At 39.6% G+C, this 12,208-nt stretch overlaps 1 protein-coding gene across 1 annotated transcript in view; it reads right to left on the bottom strand.

Moving 5' to 3' along the window:
- The window catches only part of TMED10 (transmembrane p24 trafficking protein 10), a 37,434-nt gene that overhangs the window by 16,626 nt on the left and 8,600 nt on the right, over positions 1–12,208 (bottom strand). The window contains exon 2 of the mRNA XM_081830215.1: positions 1,201–1,312. Within this exon, the coding sequence (XP_081686341.1) occupies positions 1,201–1,312 (112 nt within the window). The remainder of the gene's footprint in view (positions 1–1,200; positions 1,313–12,208) is intronic.

The following is a 12,208-nucleotide window of genomic DNA, read 5'->3' as shown; positions in this document are numbered from 1 at the left end:
TTTTTTTTTTTTTTAAAGATTTTATTTATTTATTTGACAGAGAAAGACACAGCGAGAGAGGGAACACAAACGGGGAGTGGGAGAGGGAGAAGCAGACTCCCTGCCGAGCAGGGAGCCCGATGCGGGACTCGATCCCGGGACTCCAGGATCATGACCTGAGCTGAAGGCAGTCGCTTAACCAACTGAGCCACCCAGGCGCCCAAAATCCTTTAATTTTTTATTTTTAATCTATTAGTCCATTTACTTCTGGCAAACTCCCTTAGCTTTTAGGCTGAATTGACCAACTTTAGATCAAGGGAGTCAATTCTTGATTACCTATCAAAAGCAGCTGGGTCGTCCACCATTCCTGGGCATCTACTGATATTGTTGGCAAAGGTGCTTGCTCTTCTTCTACGATCCTATATTTTGAACATTCTACAAATGCAAAACTGCCAGGAGTCCTTTTGCTTCTACACAGAGGAAGCCTGAGACTAAAATTAAATGGAGGCAAGGAATGGAAACACTGAGAGATATATAAAAACCCCAAGATGCAGATATGCCTGAGGTCAGCACCATGTTGCAAACTTCCCAGTTCAGAGAGTCAAATGACCTATCCCTTCTTTTTCTTTAAGGCAGTTTGAGTTTTTACGTCCTGCAGCCCAAAAGAGTCCCAACTAATGTAACAAGTATAAATGCATTAAGCTTTTAGAGTCTAGTGTCCTTTAAACTAATGAATAGGGAGTAAAAAGGAATCTGCCTTTTCCCCCATTACTGAGCACAGAAGCCATCAAGTAATCAGACTAAAGGGTACTATGGGGTCTTGACCTTGAGATGCACAGAAGAATCCACAGCAAGACAGAACTAGGAAAAGTGCTCTGGAGACCAAAAATATTTCTAACTTTGCCATATATTGTTTGTCAGACAGACCTTATTTCTAATTCCTGAGAAAATGTGTCACTAGCATATATATAAATGCACTATTTTCCAGCATCTATATGAAATTCAACTCTATCATTCAAGCCAAATAGGTCACAGCATTTAAGAAATGCCTACTCCTGTACATGAAGAACTCAGCTGATTAGCCAACTTTCACTTATATGTATGAAAGACATATAAACAATGTAGTTACCATTTCCTCTTCCTAATAGCCCAAGAGAGAAAGTTCATGCTCTAACTTGAGAGGAGACACTTAATTCAGGGGAAACACTCTTGATTACTTACCCTTGCTCTCAAAACACACTTCAAACATGTCATAATCTTCAGTGGTAAAGGCAAATTTCCCCTTGGTTGCATCCTCCTTGGAGTACAGAATATGACCAGCAGAATCTGTGATCTAAAATAAAAAGTAAGTAAGAACAGGAAGCAAATAACACTGGGGAAGAGAACTTATAGAAACTGGAGAATGGAAAGAAACACTGTCTATAGAAGACAGTTGATATTTCTCATTATGATGACTATGTTCAGTTCATTCTTAAAGACAGGAATTGGATTAGAAGATGAAACTCAAATACAGCAAATTTCATTCATTCAAACAGTATCCACACTAAAGGCTAAAATATGTTGCTGCTGGGGCGCCTGGGTGGCTCAGTCATTAAGTGTCTTCCTTCAGCTCAGGTTATGGTCCCAGGGTCCTGGGATCGAGCCCCGCATCGGGCTCCCTGCTCAGCAGAAGCCTGCTACTCCCTCCCCCACTCCCCCTGCTTGTGTTCCCTCTCTTGCTGTGTGTGTCTCTGTCAAATAAATAAATAAAATCTTTAAAAATAAATAAATAAAATACGTCGCTGCTATGGAATGTCTTACCATACCAAAAGGCAATACAGTTGATATAAATTGGGCTTATTAGCAAAAGTTTGCTATATAAAATGTACACCAGTATCATTACCTAGAAAGGGACAGGTCACAAAAATGAAGTGGACAATTACCAGAAGAATGTACTACAAAAAGGAGAAAGACACATAAGAACGCATCTCTTCTGTAAAACAAATCTTGATGGGGTGGAGGTAGGGGCAGAGAATGGAAATGGGACACCTGGTGCAAAAAGAGAAGGAAAGAGGACATGCGTGGAGAAGAAAATCTGGAAGATCTATTCCTGCAAATTTCACATCAATTATGTCAATGGTCAAATGGGGTGGCAGAGAGGCATGGGGAATGAACAAGAAATTTGTCCTAAAAAAGACATCCTTGGCTTCCACCAGTGATAATTTCTTTCTTCTAGGTTGTTAGCTTTAGTTCTCCAAACTGAAACTGCTCCATTTGTAGAGAATGGCCTGTAAGCACAGATGAAGTGGCATACATTGGTAAGTGAATGGTCATATTTAAAATAAGGGAATGACAGTAATATGACACACTGGATTGCAACTTCTTTTCTAGGGTTCATGGTTGTCCTAGCAGAAGGCACATTTCATTATTTAAGACAGGAAGCTACTTGCAATGTGGAACACAAAACTAGTAGCTTCCTTATATTAAACTAGATGTTCTAATGCTCTCTGTCAAACAAGATTCATTTATAGGTGCGATTTTAAATATGGAAACTGAGCAGCACACAAAAGTCTATGCATTTAAAGCACTTTAATAACACTAGTTTTTTTCTTAGTAAAACTTCTTTATACTTTTATTTTTCTTTTGATTTTCTACAAAGGCATGTATCACTTATGGTCAGAAATAAAGGTATTTCATTTTGAGGAAAAATGTAATAACTAAAGAATAGTTTTCACTGCTAGACTAATTTGAAATAAGGGGTAATTAAAAAACGTTTTATGGCACATCTTCTAAATTCCCTAAAAGTAACAGCAGTAATATTAATCAAGTATCTTCTGCCATGAATGATGTTGATCCTTCATTAATTTGTCAATGCTTAGATCTGTGCTAGTCATTGGGGATACAGGGATATGTAAGATAGTTCCTGTCTTCGAAGAGCTTAAAAGTCTAAATAAGACGAATAAGAAATGAGACCTCACTGTAATGTGAAAAGTGCACTACTAGAGGAAAGCACAGGTGCCATGGGATATGGAGGTTCGGGGAGTGTACCGTGGAGGTGACACGTGAGCTAAGTCCTAAAGGATGAGCTGCAATTAAGGGAAAAACAGGGGTGTAAAAACATTCAGGGTAGAAGAAAAGGCAAATATGAACACCTGGGGTCCAGAAAAAAACAAAACAAAAATATAGTAGTACCATAATACTATTAATATTTATTGAGCACTTACTAAAGGTTGAGTATTATGCCAAGTGCTTTATATGCATTTTAAAATTTAGTCTTTATTATAATGCTATAGGTAAGAACTATTATTTCTCTTATGTTCCATAGCAGGAAACTGAAACACAGAGAGGTTAAGTGGCTAGAGAGGTACTGGCCAGATCATGTAGAAATGCAAACCATGCTAGGGAGTTTAAACTTCATTTGGTACAAAGTGGAAAGGCAATGAAGATTTAAAACAAGAGAGTGATGTGATTCAGTCTGCAATTTAGAAAGATGAATCTGATAATACTGTGAAGACAAGTCCCTTGAGAGGGACAATACTAGCGATAAGAAGATGGATTAGGACACTATTCCAGTACTCCAGGTTAGTAATAATGAGGGCTTTGAGTATGAGGAGAAGGGGACACATTTGAGGGATTTTAAGGAGGGGGAGCCCATAGGACAAAACCAAAAGCCAATGCCCACAAGGATCAAGTGAGCAATGTAACTGAATCTAATGGGCCAGTGTAGGTCCACAAGGTTGTGGACAATTTGGCAAAGTGAAAAGACGTGCCTGTCTCAAGAGAGAAACCAATGAGTGCCATGTCATGCTGGGTTTTCAGAGCATCCGATTTTTCAAAAGAAGCTAGACATTTTAACTCTTATTTGAAACCTCCTAAGTTTTAAATCCTCACAGCCAAACCCAACATATGAAAAACTATCTCAAGGCCAAACAAAAGAGGCCTATAGAACCGAGTTCTTTGGGGCCACCAACTTCTGACCTCTGCATAAGAAGAAAGCTGACCAAAATCACATAAAAGGGGGTGCCTGGGTGGCTCAGTCAGTTACCCATCTGCCTTCGGCTCAGGTCATATCAGGTCATGATCCCAGGGTCCTGGGATCGAACCCCGCGTCAGGCTCCTTGCTCAGTGGGGACCCTGCTTCTTCGTCTCCCTCAACTCCTCCCCACCCTGCTTGTACACACTCTCTCTCAAATAAATAAATAAAATCTTAAAAAAAAAAAATCACATAAAAGTATTGCTTGGTAGCACTGAGGTCTCAGCTGAGATTATAGACTATGGATTTCGAGTGGCAACACTTAGCAGCCAGGATGCGGGAACAAAGAAAAAAGTATTAAGTGATTTAGGCTTGAGGTTCTGCAACTGAGTGGTTTGGAAGGATAAAGGGATTAAGGAATTATGCTAGTAACTTTATACATAATATTTATTTAATCTTCACAACAATTCCAGAGAGGCCTGTCTTATTATCCCCATTTTATTGATGAGAAAACTTAGTAATTTTGCCCACCATCACAGAGTTAATAAATTGTGTGGATTTGAAGCAGTCTAAAATCCATGTTGCCTCCCCACAAAAGGAATGTCTGAAAGAATGGGTTGCACAGAAGCCAAGAAAGACTAACAGAATGTGATGGATTCTTTGGGTCAGTGCAAGTAAGAGCACCTGAAGAGTCCTCTCAAGTGGGACACTGCATTGTTCAGTCTGCCATTCTCCACCGTGGAGGGGTTAGCAGGCACTCACAAGGGAGAGGCCCTGAAGTCAGCAATAACTAAATAATCTGCAAGGGGGAAGGAATATTTAGCCCTGAAGATTCCTAAAGGCCTCTTGTTCATGTGAAACTTTTTCTGAATCAATTAAAAGAAAAGGCTTAAGAACAGACTTCTTTAGAACCTTGAACACACACATATTATAGGGCAAAAAGTCCAGGAACTAATAAAATTTCAAAGTAACATGTAGTCACCAGTATGGTGTCACTCTTCCTTTATTCAGAATCTGTTCACCAATCAGATACTCACACATCCCCACTCCTAGCCCCCAAAAGCACAACGACAATTCTTAAGAGCAAGGAGGAAGTTCAAAAAGGTAGACTGCAGGAATAACATATTTTCACATTCCAAGCTGACCTAAAAACTCTAACTTAGGTTTAGCTCCTATGAATAAAGTTGCAGAAAATGTAGAACTTCTCCAAGGCATATTTGGATAAAAATAAGCTTCCAGATTTGCTCACCACACTAGTTTAATTCTTTAAAAAAAAAAAAAGATTTTATTTTTTATTTTTATTTTTTTCCCTGCCCCTAAAAAGATTTTAAGCATTCACTACACCCAATGTGGGGCTCAAACTTACAACCCCAAGATCAAGAGTCACATATGCTCTATCGTCTGAGCCAGCCAGGCACCCCTAATTTAATCTGTAAAGCAGAAGGAGAGGATTACAAGTCGTTAGAAATGTTTACTGTAAATGAAACCAGTAGAGGACAGCAAGGAATGGCATCAAGAATACAGCACTGAACAGTCATCAAAGATGTCATCATCTCCACAGTCAGGCAAGGACCTGGGAAAAACCACCCGGGGCGCCTGGGTGGCTCAGTCGGTTGAGCATATGACTCTCGGTTTCAGCTTAGGTCATGGTCTCAGGGCTGTGGGATCAAGCCCTGCGATGGACTCCACACTCAGCAGGGAGTCTACCTGGGATTCTCTCCCTCCCCCTCTCACTCTGCCCCTCCCCATGCTCCTGCATGTGCCTGCACTCTCTCAAATAGATAGATAGAGGGATAGATAAAAAATTTTTAAATATTTTATGTATTTATTTGACAGAGACAGAGAGAGAGCAAGCAAGCACAAGCAGGGGGAGCAGCAGGCAGAGGAAGAGGGAGAAGCAAGTTCCCCGCCGGGCAGGGAGCCTGATGCAGGGCTCGATCCCAGGACCCCAGGATCATGACCTGAGCTGAAGGCAGACTGAGCCACCCAGGAGCCCCTAGACAAAAATTTTTCAAAATTTACTAATTTAAGGACAGGAGCCTTTCTAGATGACAACAAAAGCCTAGATTTAAGTCAGAAAAGTCTTATTAAGGGGCACCTGGCTGACTCAGTCAGTGGAGCGTGCAACTCTTGATCTCAGGGTTATGGGTTTGAGCCTCACGTTGGGTGTAGACATCACTCAAAAAATAAAAAATCTTGGGGCGCCTGGGTGGCCCTGTCGTTAAGTGTCTGCCTTCGGCTCAGGTCATGATCCCAGGGTCCTGGGATCGAGCCCCGCATTGGGCTCCCTGCTCAGCAGGAAGCCTGTTTCTCCCTCTTCCACTCCCCCTGCTTGTGTTCCTTCTCTCACTTTGTCTCTCTCTGTCAAAAAATAAAATCTTAAAAAAAAAAATTTAAATTTAAAAAATCTTTAAAAATAGAAAACTCTTATTAAGGCATTAGCAAAATCCTCCAATGAGCACTTCGCAAAATGAATTAAGAAGTCTGCCATGTTTTTCGGAAAGTCTCTGGTACTCAGAAGGGGTAAAAATTGCTTAAATTATCCCTTGCTACATTGTACTGAGTAACTACAATTATGGTAGAATCACTTGCTTTGGTGAAGTGACATCTGAAAGATGACATCTTTCCATGACATCTGAAAGAAAATGTATTAAAGATTCATCCTAGGTCAAAGACTCAAATGCTTTACAAGAGGCTGAAGGCAAAGGACCCATCACTGCCAACACCTTTTATTAGCATGAAATTTACTCCCCAAAAGTGTGTGATAATGACCACAATTCCCTAAGGGCCTTCACATTTCTATATTCCCCATGACCTTCAGTTGACACAACTATATGAGGGTTGTTTATCCAGATATCTGGAAATCCAGGCAGGCAACATGACAACTTAACTTTCATTTTAGGCTCCTAAGAACTGCTGGGCATTCTGAGATCCTAGAATTTTTCTAAGAATCAGTAGGTTTCCCATGTAGTTCATAACTTTGCAGCTATTTAGGAGGTAAGTCATTGATCTTTGTGTGTGTAACCCAAGCCATTGATCTAAAAAAAAAAAAAAAAAAAAAATCACATGCACTAACCCCAACATAATTACATAAATCAGCAGGTAGCTAAAATTAAGAAGTAGAAAACTGAGCCAAGCTCATGACTAGCCAGAGCTGGCAAAATCTAAAAGGTTGAAATGATGGTTTTAAATTTCCTCTAATAAAAATGTTCTAATTACAGATCACCTTAAAAGATCATCTGGTTTCTCAAGAATTGAGATTCTATTTTTTCTTCTTAAATTCTACTAAAGTACTTTGGTATTATGATAAATAACTGCCACTTTTACCTCCTGTAACAGCAAGTCCTTAAAAGAGTATTTACTTCTCTTTAAACAATAAACACTTGTAATATTTATTATAAAGTTCTTAATTAAACAAAGGTAATATGAAACCATTAAAATTTGCTCATATGACATCAAGGAATAGGAAGTAATACAGATTTGTTCTAGATAACACCTTCTGAAAAGCAAACCAAGTTCACAACTTAGTAAGGAAAAAGTGTTAATTGTATAAGCAGAGTAGCTGATGTCAAGAATATGTGAATACTCACACTGAAACTGTCAAATAAGTGAAAATACATGTCACTGGGAAAATAAACTCATTTAGAATTGGATTCTCTTGACCATTCTAGGCAGCAGCCAGAAAACAGGTTCTTGAGTAGGTCCTGCTCCTATTTCTTCTATGGAAGCCTGCTCCCATTTCTTCTATGAAACAGTCAAGATAATACCCTGCCTACTTGAAAAGGATCTTTAAGAAGCTTAGGCCAAGGCCTCCTGAGTGGCTCAGTCAGTTAAGCGGTTAAGCTCTGCCTTTGGCTCAGGTCATGATCCCAGGGTCCTGGGACTGAGTCCTACATTGGGCTCCCTGCTCAGTGGGGAGTCTGCATCTCCCTCTCTCCCTCTACCCCCTCCCCTGCTCATGCTCTCTTTCACTCTCTCTCAAATAAATAAATAAAATCTTAAAAAAAAAAAAAAGAAAGCAGCAGCTTAGGCCCAAACCAGGTAAATAAAGCAATTAGGATTAAAAGAATATAGAGGTCACCTGGAGGAAGAAACAAATAGGTACTATCAAGAACCTGAATTGAGCAAATGATATGCACACAGTATATTTGACTCTAAGTTTTCTGGAAGCCAACATTTAAAGACTACAAAGAGAACCAAGTTGGTTATACATCATTTGTTTTCTGATGAAAACTCACAAATTTACCTTCAGAGATAATTTTCCTGGAACTAGACACGAAGAACAATATATCAGGAAGGTCCTTTTACAAGGACTGTGACCAATATTAGACTCTCCAAATTCAACTGTGGCCTTGCTAAAGACACAAAGCTCGAATGAGTGTTTTTAGTGCTCCTCTATAATGATGTGCCTGACCTAATGCAGAGGTGGGCCCTGAAGGATCTAGACAAAGGCTCCAGTGCCCTGATTCTCTGCCCTTTAGCACTACCATCTCTCTCCTAATCCCACCTCTCTTCTTACACCTCACAGAATTCCCAGACTTACTAAAGTTCCAAGAAGGCTGGGACTACTTTTGGCCACTTGCTGAAATCGCAAGTGTGTTAAAAAAAAAAAAAAAAAGAAAGAAAGAAAAGGCCAGGAAGACAGGTCTTAAAAATAATATTATCTACCCAGATCTCAGTTTTTAATACCATTCTCCAATAAAAGGAACCAGGGATTCTTGGAGAAATGGTTGGTCCTAGGATTGAGGCAGAAAGTTATACAAGATGAGTCTGCAACATTTTGTAGTGCCAGAAATTAAGGATGTGTTCAGAAACAAAACAAAAAACAAGAATGAGGGTATGTCAAAGGGACATAGAAGCCAAATAAGGAGCTCCCAATAGCCAAAGCTGAAACAATTTGAGCAAGAAAATAGTATTTGATTGTAATCCAAAGTGTAAGTATAAAATAAATATCCACAAATCCATACTGATACAAAGGATTAAACAAAGGAGAAGAAACAAGTCTCCCATGCAGAAAACTCAAATAATTTATGTAGAAAACAGCACCCTCAAGAAGACTGGGACTAAGCAAACCTCCTCACTCCTGAACTGTGGGCTGCACATAGTGATTTCCTTCCAAAGAGTACAGTATGGGAAGGGGGACAAAAGTAACTTTCCAGTGGAAAAACCTAACCAACACTGCCTCAGCCAGATGATCAAGGTCAATAGCAACAATGATAAATCATGTTGATAGCATGCTCCCTTAATATGATGTAATGAAAATGGCACTTTACCTCTGTGGGCTTCCTCCCCAAAACCCATAATCCCAATTTTATCATTAAGAAAACATCAGACAAATCCCAATAAAGAGGTATCCTACAAAATACTTGACCAATATTCCTCTAAACTCACAAGGTTGTCAAAAACAAGAAAATCTGAGAAACTGTCATAATCTAGAGGAGTCTAAAGAGACATGACTAAATGTAATATATCTTGGATGGGATCCTGGAACAGAAAAAAGGACATTAAATGAAAACTAAGGAAATCTGAATAAATATGGACTTTAGTCAATAATAATGTAACAATACTGGCTCATTCACTGTGACAAATATATTAATGTAAAATGTTAACAGTAGGGGAAACTGGCTGTGGGGAATATGGGAGCTGTACTATCTTAATTTTTTCTGCAAATCTAAAACTGTTCTGAAATTAAAAGTTAGTTTAAAAAAATAGTATTCAGAAAGATGAAATCAAATGCATATATACACACACATCTCTCCAGATTCTCAAGAAATTTATGGTCTACTCAGAGCCAAGCAGGCATCAAGCATCTTTTTTTTTTTAATTATAGGGTTTTTTTTAAGATTCTTACTGATTGATTGGTTGAGAGCACATGCAAGCAGGGGGAGGGGGAGAGGGAGAGAGAGAATCTCAAGCAGACTCCATGCTGAGCAGAGCCCGATGTGGGGCTCAATCCCACAACCCTGAGATCATGACCTGAGTGGAAATCAAGAGTTGGATGATTAACAGACTGAGCCACCCAGGCACCCTGCATCAAGCATTTTCATAAACTTTTTTGAGGTATATACTAATAGTTACTTTGGACAAAGTCTATACTTATTCCTGTAAAATAACATATGATGCATGGGGAAGATGGCAAGTCTGTCTTTGTACTGGTACAGACCACACACTGCTTTCACTTGCTCAATCAGCTCCATACCCCACCGGTCGATGAAAATCTTAAAAAACAACAAACAAACGAACAAAACCACTTCTTTTCCAGGAGGCCTACCATAGCAGCAGAAGTCAATTAGCTTTCAGCTTTGGTGTAGCTGGTGAAAATCTGAAGATGTAATTTCTTTCAAATAGGCTCCTTCTTGCACTGTCTTCCTCAGGTTTACAATCAGTCTGTAGTATAACATTTGAGTACATAATGTGTACATATTATTTTAAGGACAACTATCAACCTTTGTAGCTCTTGAATGACTAACTCAGGAATTTAGAAACATCAGGTCCCTTGTAGAAGCTCTGTACACTGATAAAAATGAACTGAAACAGAAACACCTATTCTCTTCTCCCTTTGAGAGACAGCACAGTATAAGAGATTGAATGTTCTAGAGTCAGACCTCAGGTCTGTGTTCAAATCACAATTGTGTCACTTACTAGCTGTAAAGTTTGGGGTATATTCCTTAACCTCTCTGTTCCTCATATATAAAATAAGGACAATAGCACACACTTTATGAGGTTATTGTGAGGATTAAAGTTAATACAAGTAAAGTGCCTAGAACAGTGTCTGGCACATGGCAAGCACTCATTAAGTGTTACTAGTATCATCATTGTTGTTAGCATTATTATGGTAACTATTTGTTAGTAACAATTCAGAACTCCATAAACATTTAGGTCACTAACCATACTTCCAACCTAATAGTTCTAATGGATGGCAAATTACATAAAATACACTACAATGACTAAACCCAGGGATAATTAGAGCCAAATGGTTACTACATAGAAACAGAAAGACAAAAAGGTAAACTTTCAAGGAAGCAGCAGCAAGATTTAGAAACTGAAGGGATACAAAATGTCTAACCAAGCAGGTGTTCAACGATACCTTTTAGCTGCTAACACCAGACAGTAAGAAATACAAGAGGACCCCAGCATTTCCTGCATGTGTTTTTTAACCTGATAAGTAATAATCTACATGCAGGACCCAACGTTGGCAAGGAGAGGAGAAGAGAGTATTGTGTGTGCATGATTAGGGGTTGTAGGCCTATACCCTTCTTTTGGTAAAAGTTCATGAGTGAATCTTGAGCCATGGGGTCTATTACCCTAAGACATAAAAAATGAGAAAGAACACCAAATCACTGAAGATGCTGTAGTTTTAGACTAGAAAAATAGTACAGTAGTCTTCCCATATCCTTGGTTTCACTTTCTGTGGTTCCAGTTACCTGTAGCCCACTGCGGTATGGAAGCAGATGATCCTCCTTCAGATGTATGTTCAGAAGATCAGTACTAGCCTAATGCTACTTCACAATGTCTACGTCATTCACCTCACTTCATCTCATCACACAGACATTTCATCATCTCACATCATAAGAAGAAAGGTAAGCTACCACAAGTCACCACTGTTTTCAAACTTGAAGAACAAGGGTAACTGATGGCCTAGAAACTATGTATAATGGGCAAAACATTAATTTACCCTGATCTTTCAAACAAGAGCAAGTACCAACCGAGTCTACCAACTGCATCCCTGAAATCAGGGGATCACAGCTACATTATACCCAGAACAAAGTCAAACTTAGAAAGGCTATAAGCAGCATTTAGCAACTCTAAATTCTTTCAAATTTCCAACACAATTCAACAATGACATAGCACAGCACAGAAGTATTGCTTGAGGAGGCTTGTCGAAGTGTTGAAACTTGGGGCACCTGGGTGGCTCAGTAGGTTAAGCATCTGACTCTTGGTTTCGGCTCAGGTCGTGATCTCAGGGTCCTGAGATTGAGCTACATCAGGCTCCGCACTCAGCAGGGAGTCTGCTTGAGATTCTCTCCCTCTGTCCCCTGCTAAAATAAACGAATAAATAAAATCTCTCTAAGATTTTAAAATTTATTTGTCAGAGAGAGCACACACACGAGAGCACAAGTGGGGGAGTGGCAGACAGAGGGAGAAGTAGGCTCCCCGCTGAGCAAGGAACCCGATGCGGGACTCGATCCCAGGACCCCGGGATCATGACCTGAGCCGAAGGCAGATACTTAACCGACGGAGTCACCCAGGCGCCCCTTTTTTTTTTTTTAAAGATTT

This window comes from Leptonychotes weddellii, chromosome 9 (genome assembly GCF_054177405.1).
Source record: "Leptonychotes weddellii isolate Sample4059 chromosome 9, ASM5417740v2, whole genome shotgun sequence".
Taxonomy (NCBI): Eukaryota; Metazoa; Chordata; class Mammalia; order Carnivora; family Phocidae; genus Leptonychotes; species Leptonychotes weddellii.
The sequence above is the reverse complement of the archived record's forward strand: the minus strand, read 5'-3'. Positions and strand labels throughout refer to the sequence as shown.